This window comes from Gymnoscopelus braueri, assembly GCF_963280865.1.
Source record: "Gymnoscopelus braueri genome assembly, chromosome: 15".
NCBI classification, from domain to species: domain Eukaryota; kingdom Metazoa; phylum Chordata; class Actinopteri; order Myctophiformes; family Myctophidae; genus Gymnoscopelus; species Gymnoscopelus braueri.
In genome coordinates this window covers 9,491,357-9,504,694 of record NC_137620.1, presented here as the reverse complement: position 1 = coordinate 9,504,694, position 13,338 = coordinate 9,491,357, and the positions used below count along the sequence as shown (strand labels likewise).

At 41.8% G+C, this 13,338-nt stretch overlaps 1 protein-coding gene across 3 annotated transcripts in view; it reads right to left on the bottom strand.

Moving 5' to 3' along the window:
• The window catches only part of sh3tc1 (SH3 domain and tetratricopeptide repeats 1), a 254,841-nt gene that overhangs the window by 213,527 nt on the left and 27,976 nt on the right, over positions 1 to 13,338 (bottom strand). Inside the window, exons 15-20 of one of the 3 annotated variants that reach the window (XR_013934552.1) lie at positions 11,384 to 11,567; positions 10,850 to 11,000; positions 9,341 to 9,463; positions 8,438 to 8,588; positions 6,527 to 6,723; positions 2,104 to 3,739 (exon numbers count right to left, since the gene is read on the bottom strand). Coding sequence is in view for 2 of the 3 variants with exons in the window: in XM_080451203.1 (XP_080307329.1) it covers positions 3,407 to 3,739; positions 6,527 to 6,723; positions 8,438 to 8,588; positions 9,341 to 9,463; positions 10,850 to 11,000; positions 11,384 to 11,567 (1,139 nt within the window). In the remaining variant the exon portion in view is untranslated. Of the gene's footprint in view, positions 1 to 1,846; positions 3,740 to 6,526; positions 6,724 to 8,437; positions 8,589 to 9,340; positions 9,464 to 10,351; positions 10,517 to 10,849; positions 11,001 to 11,383; positions 11,568 to 13,338 lie in introns of those variants that run through there. The other 2 variants (XM_080451203.1, XM_080451204.1) reach the window with 2 other exon arrangements.

The following is a 13,338-nucleotide window of genomic DNA, read 5'->3' as shown; positions in this document are numbered from 1 at the left end:
AAAACCGCCCCTAGAGGGTGTGGTTTAGGGTTCATAAACGTCATCATCACACACACATCGCAGGGAGAGCACCAACTGACAGTGGTGCAGCCAGCAGCAGCTGTGAATGACTTCAACATCAGCTGGTGTTTCAATACTTTGTCTCAAATATCCCTCATTTATGTTCCATTACTTAAAGACATCGCGTGTCAAAAATAGCAGACCTACAAGCTCACAACGTGTCACATTCGCGACGCACTGTGAGCTTGTAGGTCTACTGTTTCGGAGTATTAATCAGGCTACAAGTTGCATCTGCACACAACACAAGCCAGGCAAATCACGTGATAAATTCCTGGAACGCGCAGAGATGACGTGTAATGTTATTGATTTTTCCCCCTTTCTTCTTCTTTTGAAAACATTAAGTAATTCATTCTTCCTCGCAGACTCGGGCATGAGATGAGCGCATGCTTTCATTCCCCTTGTAAGGGCAATTTGATGTGACCAGACCGTGCACGCTCTCTCTCTCACCTCGCAGATGTGGGTCTGTTTTTAGTGCATACTTTTCTCTCCGGCACATGCTGACAATCCAAGGCCAGAATGTTGTGGTTCTGCCTGAAACCGGGCCTGGTTCACGGATGGGTGGACATGTAGGTTTGTTTAAGTTAGGAGAGAGGTGTCCACCGTGTCCGACCAGTGGTGGAAGAAGTACTTAAGTAAAAGTTGCAATACAATGTAGAAATACTCTGTTACAAGTAAAAGTCCTGTATTAAAATTTTGACTTGAGTAAAAGTACAAAAGCACCACAATACACTTAAAGTACCAAGGTAGAAATACTCATTATGAATGGGTTATTGCACAAAAAGGTCTTTGACAACAGCAGATCTACAAGTGCACAATGCCCCATGATCTGGCATGTTAGCTTGCAGATCTGCTGAATAGCGGAAGTATAACATTTGTATTAAGTGATTGATGTATGTTTCATATCATTAATCTATCTGCAAAGTAACAAACTATCGGAAAATGGAAATACGTAAAGTAAAAGTACCTCAAAACTGAACTTAAGTACAGTACTTGGTTACTTTCCACCGCTGCCTATATCATGGATGGGTGGCGATGGAGGTTTGTTTAAGTTAGAACAGAGGGGTGTCCAGCGTTCACCCTACCGTGGGCTGTGTTTATTTTGAAACCCCCCCATGTCAATCACTGCTGGCTCTCAGAGGAGACACAAGAGTCCTTGTTCGCCAGGAAAAAACCTCTACCGCTACTAGGCTTAAATAGAGCGACACCACGCAGCACTTTACTCATATTTGTTTGGCTCTTTAAACATACTTTTCTCTACTTTCCTTTCGAGCGTACTTGCATTATAGTGTATGTGATGAAAGGGCCCGAAACGTTGGCAATTTAAATTGCAGATGGGAGCAGTACTACTGGTGTGTAGATTTTCATTCTTGTCATATGTGATGGAAGTGGCCATTCTCTTGAGATGCTTTTATGTTAACAAGCTAAAAGATTCGTTCTTTTTCTGTCATGGAAAAGGCGGCTTGTTTCTGTTTGCCCTCAGCTGTCATATCCAGTGTTGGACAAGCCTTTTTAATGCATTTAAGCACTTTCAAAAATAGTGACAATAGCAGATCTACAAAGCTTTCAAAAATAGCAGAGCCCACAATGCATCACATCACTTGTATATCTGCTATTTTCCACATGCAACACCATTGCACAATCAATGGAGCATAAATGAAGCATAATAGTGCTGAGGAGGGGTTATAACAGTGACTAAAGCAGACAGGATGATATTATCTGATTCACAGTCAGTCATTCATTCCTCACCAAGAAAAATAAACACATTCACATTCTTGTAAAGTTTAATTTCAGCATGATGGATTTGCATAGTGATTGCTTATGATAACTCAGGATCAGGAGACCACAAGGGGAGGTAAATATAAATTCCCATCCCCTTTGTACATAATAGTGTACTGTATGTATTATTGTGTTAATTCTTCATGCTATGTTGATGAATTGAATACATACTGTAGGACCACAATGGAAACAAGTCCCCAGGACATTTTTGTGTTATCCTTTTAGCCATAATGTCTGACTGTACCACGTGCTGTTTACATTTCGGACTAATAAAGTATTCAATCAATCAATCAAAAAAAAAAAATTTGAAGAGAAAATGGCGTACAGTTTTTGTGTGATTTCTCTCTGCACAGCAAATGGACCTGTATGAAAACACAGTTGTGTCTGTGTTTCTACAAGCACCACAACATCGGTTCATTCAGCTCTACTGATAGATATAACAAACTCAGGAATGCTTGTATGCAGCAATACATGTGATCTCACTGTGTGAACAAATGGCTCTCAAATCAATACTTGGCAGCTCTACACACACACACACACACACACACACACACACACACACACACACACACACACACACACACACACACACACACACACACACACACACACACACACACACACACACACACACACACACACAAGCCAGAGGAGCACTCTGCTTGTTTAATTTTTTTTTAGCAATTTTGTTTCAAGTCATTAATGTCATTCCATCCACCACGACTTGGCAACTCAGATGGCACGTTCGTTAACACTTGAGGCCATCGGCCATCGCTGCGGGCGCTCTCTCGCCTCGAGCAAGGGTTCCCAAGCTTTTCAGGCCACGACCCCCAAAAATGATCATATTTGAGCTGGGGAAATAATTTGGGGACCCCAGTTTGGGAATCACTGGCGTAGAGCGTCTCGCCCCGGGTGCAGCTCATAAGCCTCAAGCCTTCGCTGTCGGCGTGCCTGACTTGTTGTCAACAGAATTAAGGATGTTGAGTTAACAAAAACAAGCGCTCCTCTTCCCCAGACATCCTTGGAAACACATTATAATAATAGGCTCAAATTGTCAGAACCACAAGTATCTTAATAACCACTTCCAACCTGGCGTCACTATTTTGGTCATTATAGCCGGTGAACATTTTTTTAATTTGTTTTAAAACGTTCCAAATTGTTACAAACAAAAAAACAAGATTTTGAAGGGAAATTGTGAAAATAGCTGATCTTTGTATATCGGCTATTTTCACTGTGCAATATCACCGTATGACAAAGTATAAAATAGTACTGAAGTGGTTAAACAATTTTTCTAGTGTTCATTTACTTAAAGATTAACGCTCTGGATTGACAGTGTAGTCCATGTTTCCAAGCAATAACACTGCATATTATTAAAAGTGACACATTTTCATTGTAACCAATTTATAACCGATTTCCCAAAAATCGCTATTTTTTGCTTAAAACAGCAGATCTAGAAGCTTACAACGTGTCAAGTTGCGACGCGTTTTAAGCTCATTAGATCTACTATTTCCGCAAAGGGGCCCTGAGCGACTCCGGTCAACTAAGTATAGAGGGTTTAAATGGTTAAAAATCAGTCCTGATCCTTCAAATGTCTCTCTTCACAGGACCTCTTCCTCTCCCCAGACGTCCTGTACTGGGAGGAGGGCGTGGTGTTGCCGCCGCCGCCGCCGCCGCCGCCGTGCAGCTCGTGATCCGGGGGGGCGATGTTGACCCGCCGCACGTTGAGGTCGGCGGCGAATCCCCGGGCCTTCTGGTAGAAGAAGAGCGACAGCTCGCGGTCCACCAGGAAGTTGTGGTAGATGGTGGCCAGCCGTGTGCACAGCTCCAGCTGGGACCGCTTGTTGCCCAGGTCCATGGCTGCCGCCAGGGCCAGGTGGTAGTAGCCGGCCGCGTCGAACGGATCCTGCAAGAAACGAAAAAAAAACACACAGTAAGAAATTGCTTATGGTGTGGCTTCATCCTATAAATTTAAACATGCAGTTTCTACTGAAACTGAATTTCCTCCACAGGATCAAATAAGCCTAATTATAATTTAAGTGCTGCTGGGTAGATTAACTTATTTTGTCAAGTAAATAAGTACCTCAATATTGAACTTATAAAGTACACTGCTTGAGTAAATGGACTTGAGTTGAAAACATAATGTTCAGGCATTCCTGCGTCATGAGAGCGACAGGAAACAAAGGGAGTGATGATGACCCATTTGGATCGTGTTCTCTAGGCTAAAGGATCCTGCCAAGATGTGAGACCAGAGAAGAGCTGGACAGAACAGACAGATGGAAGCTGAAGACTGACAAATTATAAATGTAGCATAGTGGACACAGATGGGATTTGTCAACTGTGAGCTAGGCTGGGTTCTTGGGTGTTGATTATTAGAACCGTTGTTCACAAACATTTTCATGTCAAAGACCACCAAATTGATATGTAGCCTATTTGGCCGCAAACCCCCACCTGACAATGTGTTGTGCTAGGGAGGCAGGGATCCCCAGTCAAGATTTGAGCTGTTCAAATATTTCAAAAAGATTCAACATTTTTCAAAATTTTCAAAGATTTTGTGTGCGAAAATAGCAGATCTACTATTAGATATCAGATCTGCAATTTTCAAATAGCAATTTATATAGGTTTAATAAACTGATTTTAATGCTATTTTAACATATTTTTCTGGGGAGCCCCTGGAACCCCCTCAAGAAACCCTGGGGGTCCCCGGACCACACTTTGAGAACCAGTGGTAGGCAGGGATGAGCTGTAGGGGGTGCTACGGGGGGTCGGCGATCCCTTAGTTCTGGCGCTATGGGGCTGGGGGGCTGGGAGCTCCACATGCACGCGCGAGCACGCACCGTCAGCTGCGGTCTTTAACACCTTAAAGTTTAAACAATAGCCTCTCAAGGTTCGCGCCGTCAGCGGCGAGCCGTTCTCAATAGCGTCTACCTGGCTGCTTTGCATAACATTAGGCTACTGGAGAAAAGCCATGGACTTGAATTGAATGTGTTACATTCCTCTCACAATGAGAGACAACAGTCTCTGCACTGCAGAGTGTGAAGGGGATCGCTTAGAAGAGGACCCAGTTCTCTGAGACAAGACAAAGACAAGTTGTCTGATTATTTTAAGTACTTATGTGTGGGTGAGTCTATGTAAAGGGCTTTTATATAAAACTAAAAGGAAAATAAAATAATTAATTAATTGAAACAAAAATAAAAACAACAAATTAACAATGCAACTAAATATTAAGATATAATTACATTCAAAATTACATGTTGAATACAGTATTTCAACTAGCACTGAGCTGATTGGCTATGTGCACATGCGTGCACGTGACGTCAGAAAATATAGCCCCCCTAGTTCAAAAATCCACAGCTCATCACTGGTGGTAGGTATTAATGGGTTGTGGTTCAGTATGGACAGTATGTGTCTCAGATATGAATTAACATATAGTAATTATACAGTAGTAATGATAATCAGGTTGAAATAGCGACCATTATTTGCCTATATTGAATAACTTTGGTATGTTATCGTGTGCTACAGCACACGGTAACATACCACACTTTACCAAAGTTATTAAGGTATCATTAACAAGCATTCCCTAGACTAGAAGTTGAATTTGTTGCGCTCACTGTTCAAGCAGCGGCCTTAGTTCGCCACCTGCTGGCTGCAAATATTATAGTCTCTCTAATAGAGACTATATTATAGAAAGTTTCCAAACTGCATTGTTCTATAATAACACTGCATAAACCAACAGCACTGCAACATAAAGGAGTAGTTCACCCACAAAATGACCTATTTTCTATCCATTACACACCCCATGAAGCCTTGAATTCATGGAGATTTTTTTGTTTTTGTCTCATTCCTAAGCCAATTATTTGATGACCGGTGGAGTATCCGATAGGAGACTTGTGGAGTCTCCTACCGGAGACATTAGCATCTTTCCGCTGGTCATCAAATGATTGGCTCAGGAATGTGACAAAAACAAAAAAAATCTCCATGAATTCAAAGCTTCCTGGGGTGTGTAAATGATAGAAAATAGGTCATTTTGTGGGTGAACTACTCCTTTAACCCTGTGATGTCATAGGTCAGTAGTTAAAGGTTAAGGGTCAAAGGCTAGGAGGGATCAAAGCGGAGTTAAAAGTCATGTGTGGTGCACCATGATGACCTATGACCTCTCTTTGAGGCTGTCTATATGCTTTGCTCACTGTGTAAACCATACTGTAGGCCTATGTATGTACATACGTTATGTTCCAAAGACAGCATTACTCCATGCAGTCTGGAGATCACTTACTGTCTGAATTGCTTGAATAATTGTTATTTGAAAATGTGCCATTTATTGTTTGCACATGTTTTTGTGTTTGTTGAAAATGTACTAAATTGACTATACATTGTGTCATTTTCAATGGACTAATCTAGTAGTTTTCACCCAATAGGCAATTTTATTGTTGACACCTGCCCAGGGACTGCGGATGAAAAGTCCATATACATATTTCTGGTACAGTGCATAATGTTTCTATTGCTGACATGTATGTACAAATAAATACATTGTCCCTGTCAAATCAACTGAAAAAATGTTATTAAATAACAACAATTCCTGAATTAAAATGAATCACCAGGAAATCTCACACGCCGAGCTTATAATTCAATTGCAGCGACACTGTCATACTACGGAGTATGCACATTAGGCTTCATAGACATTGCAGATGTTTACCTTCATGTCGTAGAAGATGATGTCGCCCAGCGTCTGGTACACTCTGACGTAGTACAGGGTCTCCTCGTCGAACTGCAGGGGCGCGGGGCACAGCGCCAGCGTCTTCAGGAAGTAGTGTTCAGCCAGTTCAAACTGGCCCAGACAGTGGTGCAGCGTGGCAAGCCTGTGGTACGCCACACGCTCGTTCAGACGCTCACCTGCACGTTGACACCAAAATACAGCTCATTATAATTGGTAAATGCGGTGCATTTATATAGTGCATTTCCCTTCCGTTTCCCAACTGGCCGCCAGTGGTGTAAAGTAACTAAGTACATTTGCTCAAGTACTGTACCTAAGTACAATTTTGAGGTATTTTTTACTTTACTGGAGTATTTCCAATTTTCAATACTTCTACTTCTACTCCACTACATCTCAGAGGCAAATATTGTACTTTAACTCCACTACAATTATTTGAAAACATTAGTTACTAGTTACTTTGCAGATATCAATTATTACTTTATAAAACATACATTAACCACTTCAGACCTATTTTATACATAGGCTATTTGAAAATAACCTATCTACAAGCTCACAACGCGTCGCATGGTGACGCGCTGTGAGCTTTTATTGGTGTAGGGTGTAGGGAAAAAAGGAGGGGACCAAGTATAGACCCCTGTGGGACCCCGGTGAATAAAGTATTGTGGTTTTAAATGTTATAAATATGAGTTAACTTCTTTGAACTCAGGTGTACTTTCGAGGCGGCAGTCTGAATCACTCTCAATTGGCCTGTTCTCTACTCAACGCACACGGGTATGTTGAGTGCACACGCATGGTGCTCTATAGTCTATTGCTACGCCACTGACAGCACATAATGAAAAGTCAACGCCAAGAAGACCAGACAGTGTGAAAAACTAAAATAACCATTTGATAATCTTTTAGAAGTGCAAATTAGAGTTAAATTATACACTTGTAACAATAATACAAAGAACCTGAAAGAAAAAGGGTAAAACTTTAAATACAGGAGCACCGTATACTTAACAGTGAGGATGGTACTGTAAATATATGTGTCTCCATAGATAGACAGTACTACTCACATCATTTCTATTGTCTCTCCCTTTGTCTGATTTAGGGGCTGTGTCCAGAAAGCATGTTTTTGAGCGGAGGAGTGCTTTGGATATCATGTCCAGAGCACGTCTTACTAAGCGCACTGAACGCTTGACCTGCGTCGACGCTGACCAGTTATTTTACTAGACGACCGCCTTTTCACAACGACACATATGTACACACAGCATATCTCCATATTCTAACCTTCTGTGTTTTTTCGTAAATTAACGCCCTACTTGATCATACTACAGCGTCACACAAAAGTATCAAATGTAGCAGATCCCACACATTTTTACCAATGAATTTCCAAAACCTTTCCAAACCTTTTCCAGAATATTTAACCCAATTTCAAGGCCTATATAACAATCATTCAGCGCAATAATGAGTCTCTTACTCCTATGTGCAATGCCCAAAGACAGGCAGTGTAGCAAAAATAAAGCATAGAATATAGAATGGTATAATTCCATTCCAAATTTCGTGCCAAATTTACTAACTAACTTTGTATCACGCTGCAGCACGTTGTGAGCTTGTAGATCTGTTCTTTTCCGGTATACATTAGGCAGCAATCACGCAGACCGTTCGGCGAAAAACTACTTATGTTACATATTTCGTGTAATGTTATACATGTTTTGGATTTTTTTATTTATTAACAAAATCAATAACCAAAAACAATGCATAGCCAAATGTTTTTCCAGGACCCTTGATAAATTCCAGGACCTTTTCCAGGACTGGAAAAAGTTATTTCTAATTTCAAAATATTTCCAGGAATTTCATGACCGTGGAGACCCTAAATACATAGAACTAACATAGAACATAGAACTAACTGACCTAGAGTGACACTGATGTCCAGGGCTGTCTGAGCGAACTCCACAGCCTCTCCGTACATCTTGAGGCTGAGCAGCAGCTCCACCAGTTTATTACACATCCTGAGTCTGGTCCTGGTGCTGCCCGTCTTCACTGCGATGGGCAGAGCCCGGTCCTGTCGGGGGCACAAGACACATATCGTTGTTGTCGGGCAGAAACCTCCTATGTCCATATTCTAACTTTTTGTGTTTTTACAGCGTCACACAAAAGTTATCAAAGGTAGCAGATCCTCAAGCGTCGCGATGCGTTTCGAGCTTGTAGATCTGCTACTTTTGCTATTTTTGAATTCTGAATCCTGACAGTTTAGGACCCAACATAGACAACATAACTCAAGCTTAACACATTCCATGCCAGAGTTTATTCATAATGTACTCACCCACTGCCAGCGATTTATTGTTGTTTTTTTGTTTTTTTCACCTCGCCACAGACCTCGCTAAATACCTTATGATCGCGCGTTCAACTGTTTGTAGACACACAGGGTAGTTTGTGTGAGTGGCCCAGAGAAGAAATTTTCAATTGGCGACATTCCATTTTGCAGTAGTCGCAGTTTCTAAAAAACGTTTTAAACAGCGTTCAGCGCGGAGAAAAACAACACCGAGATAATGGCGATTTAGCGGAAGCTTTAGAGTGGCGGCGGTTGGGAACGAAAATCTTCGATTGCCGTCATTTCCGTATTCGGGTGTGCTACAATGAAATGTGTCACTGCGAGAGAGTGCTACAATGAAATGTGTCACTGCGAAAAAGAAAAAAAAAAGACCACTTCGCGTAGATTTACGCGATTGGCACGCTGCGCTGTTATTTAGGTTCGTGTAGATCTACGCGATTGGCGCGCGATGTGTTAAGAGTGTACAGTATATAGGCTCATACCCGGTAGAAGCAGACAGCCTTGTCTCTGTCCTGGGTGCTGTTGAAGAACACGTCTCCTGCAGCCTCCAGCAGACACAGGATGAAGCTGGTGTTTCCTGTTCCCAGACCCACGTCCTGAGCCACCTGACAACAACACATGAAACTGGATGAATGAATGTGTGTCTCCTTCTACATCCAGTGGTTTTATGTAAATGTGTAAAAGTGCTAGTTTATCGCACAAAGAAGGTGACACAAAATGAAAGGTTAATCATATAACGACTCCATCTTATTCTGTAGTTAGTATCTTGGAAACATGTACATGTATGTGTGTATAATGTATTTTTCCCACACACAAAACAAAATGGGTTCAAGCTACACCGGATCTCACTCGCCACTTCTAGCAAACGGAATCAACATGACAATCAATATCCTGATCTACAGACACAGTCGCCTTGCAGTAACGGTGGAGATTACTCAGAGGTGGTCACGTGTAACATTTTTGTAGTTTGTAATTTCTTAGATAAGGCGGTTTACGTACAGAAGGTACCATTCACTCTACTAAATGGCAGGTTCCTTTACTAAAAGAATCCGCTGGGTCCAAAACACTGTGTGCAGTGTGTGATTCTACAACAAATGACCAGTTATTTGACTAAATGGCCGCCCTTTCACAATGATTGTAACACATGTGTGCTGTACAAACATACAAACATATACTTAATGAAAGAATGTACTGCTGATTGTACACTGTGAGCCTTACAGGTCGCTGCAACTCTGAGACTGTACAAATGGAACCAAATGGACCCATAAGGGTCCATTTGGTTCCATTTCTACACTCTCAGAGTTTAATAAAAGTCCCTGACTACATGTAACATGGTGTGGTTTAAGGGGGCGTGTCCACAGAATATATATATTTTTTAGCTGTCAGTGCCTATCTGCCATGCATTTCTATGGTAAATATGTACTGGAGCACCCCTCTTCCCATCGCCCGACCATCGCGCCGACCATTTTTGCCGCAGTGTCCTCTGTGCTTCTAGCAGAGAATAGTTCAACTTTTGGAAAGGAGCGCCACTTTTTTTGATCCTCCTGGCTGAGTAGGGTTGGGATCCAGAACCGGAGGGATCGGATCCAACATTAGTTTTTTTTTATCACGCTGTCAGAGCTGGTATGTGGACTTCGAGTCTGCTATACATCATAACTCTGAGAGAGTACAAATGGAACCAAATGATACCAAAACATATTTGAAAACCGCAAAAAAGGGTATTTATTAAACATAGTATATCATATAATTAAATATTCAAATACTTTTTTGACTGAGAATCAAATGTTTTATGGTCATGATTCACCAGCACCCTGGGTGGCTTGGTTCCAGGCTTAACTTAATTTATATAAATATTTTTGGAAATCTCTATGGGGAAAATTAATGGGCTTTCTATTTGTGGCACCACACGATGGCCGCCACTGCTATGCCCTATAGACATTAACCAAAAAAAAACCACATGATTTATTAATGGGGAGTGCGTGTTGTCAGACCTGGATGTAGAGGTCCACCAGCTCGGTCTGTCCCAGCATGTGGTAGATCTTTCCAGCTTGCAGCCAGGCGTAAGCCTCCTTCTCCTTACGACCCAGGTCAATGAAAATACCCAGACTTCTCTTGGTGTAGTCCAGAGCGATCCTGTACGCTCTGATGATGACACATAGAAACCAATTAGGGATGTGATGCATTGGCAAAATGATACGATACGTGTCACGATTGGGGGGTTACAATTCAATATATTGGAGTACTGTATGTATCCCAAATACATGCATGCTTCAAGAAAGTTACATTAAAAACATAATTTGAGCTTCAAATCTTGTAATATAGAATTTAATCTTATCAGTAATTTTTACCATTATTTGATAGTGATGTAGTTGTGTATGCCCGCACCACGCACGCACGCACGCACGCACGCACGCACGCACGCACGCACGCACGCACGCACGCACGCACGCACGCACACACGCACACACACACACACACACACACACACACACACACACACACACACACACAGTGCTACACAGTACCTCTGGATTCCCAGGCTGAGGTAGAGCCGGCTGATGTTCTCCAGGACGTGTCCCTCTTGTCCCCTGTCCCCGTGTCTCTGCAGCAGGTTGATGAGGTGTTCGTTGTAGATGATGCACTGGGCCGGGTCCCCTACGCTCACCTCCCCGTACAGCTGGCACAGTCTCTGGGTGGCACTCAGCTGGCCTGGCAGGATGACAGACAAATGCGTGGTCAACTATACCAGTGGTTCTCAAACCTGTCAGGCTGCGAGTTGAGCCGTTGCTTGTTTCTGCCAGACAGCAACAATATATGATTTAATCATTTGCATTTATCCATCAAAACATTATTCATGTTTATTTGTATGGACTTCTAAATAAGAGCACTTTGTCAAGTTATGGGAAAGTAAGTGTCTTCTGGTCTGTGGAATGTAAAATAAGAGCACTGTTTTTTATCGTGCAGCAGCCCCATAATTCGCAAGTAGAAAGTAAAAAAGTGTTTAATTGAACAGTAATTCAAATTTTACCAATCATTTTATAAAGGACGATAAACTTTTTGGGCAAGTGGGTAAGACCTGTGGGCAAGTAGAAAATGACCTGTACTTGCACGATGGGGCAAGTGCCTCTGAGACCTTAGCGTCAACCCCTTGTTCATAATTTTTGATGCAGTGATGGTCAAAAGTAATTCATGTACAGATGACCCGTTTACACTTTACATACTGTATGTTGGTTTACTGTCGAGTGAGAAGACTATGTTGCACATTAAAGTAATCACACAGTCTCTGGGTGGCACTCAGCTGGCCTGGCAGAATGACAAAGAAACGCTGCGTTCACACTAGCTCTGACAAAAACCACAAGACGCCCAAACTGCGGTCAGCTACACTGTCACAGAGTCACCGCTGAAGTCTTGTTCAACACACTCGCTGACGTCATCAAGTGTGCAATGAGAGAGAAAAATAAAAAAAGGAAAATGTAAAAGTTAAAAAGAACAGGATGCTTAGCAAGACTTCAGGCATCAGGCTGCTGATGGGAAGAATATTTTTCCCCCATTAAAAGCTGAAATTATGTGGAGAGAGAAGGCGAGTGGTGAAACAAAAACATATTTATGATTGATAGATGCTTCTCTGCGTCATTGGAGCCCTGGCTGAAAACGTTTTTTTCCTTTGTAGCTCGGGCGTTAGTTTGTTTCATGTCACTTTGTCACTTATAGTGTGGACTCAACTAAACACCACAGAGAATCACGACAAGTGAAAACGCTGTATGTGAAAATATAAGAACACACAAAACAGAGCATATAAAGAGCCAAAGACGTTTTTGGTATATCTTGTTTTCAAATTTAGTTTGTTACAGTTTGTTATATATCGTTGCTGTGGGACTGTAATGTGACATCTAGAGGCTGAATGTCGTCTATAGCACTGGTTCTCATTTTTAAGTCAGGGACCCCCAAAATGATATGTATTTGGCCACGGACCCCCATCTGAAAAGGTTTTGTGCCAGGGACCCGCAGAAGAGAAGATACTTTTCAAACATGTTCAAAAATAGCAGATGCCCAAGCTCGCAGCACGGCACGAAGTAACGCGCTGTGAGCTTGTAGATCTGCTATTTTTGAATAGCCAACGTATAAATGGAGAAAAAATGGTTAAAATGATTGTGTAACCTGTAAACTGATTGTATGACATTCTGTATAGTAGTGTGTATATCTGTCTGTCTCTTATATGTCATCATGATTTGTGTGCATGGGGTTCTCATCTTAAACAAGCTCAGTGCTTAATGAGATTTCCAGTTTAGTAGACCTTGTATTGTGAATTTGTACTTCCATGTACTGTTATGTACTGTCATGTACTGTTCACATGTCTTACTAGATAAAGTACATCAATCAATCAATCAAACATGCTATGTTAACTACTTTTGTTGGCGGGGACCCCCTGGAACCCCCTCAAGGACCACCTGAGAACCACTGGTGTATATAGCACCTTTGA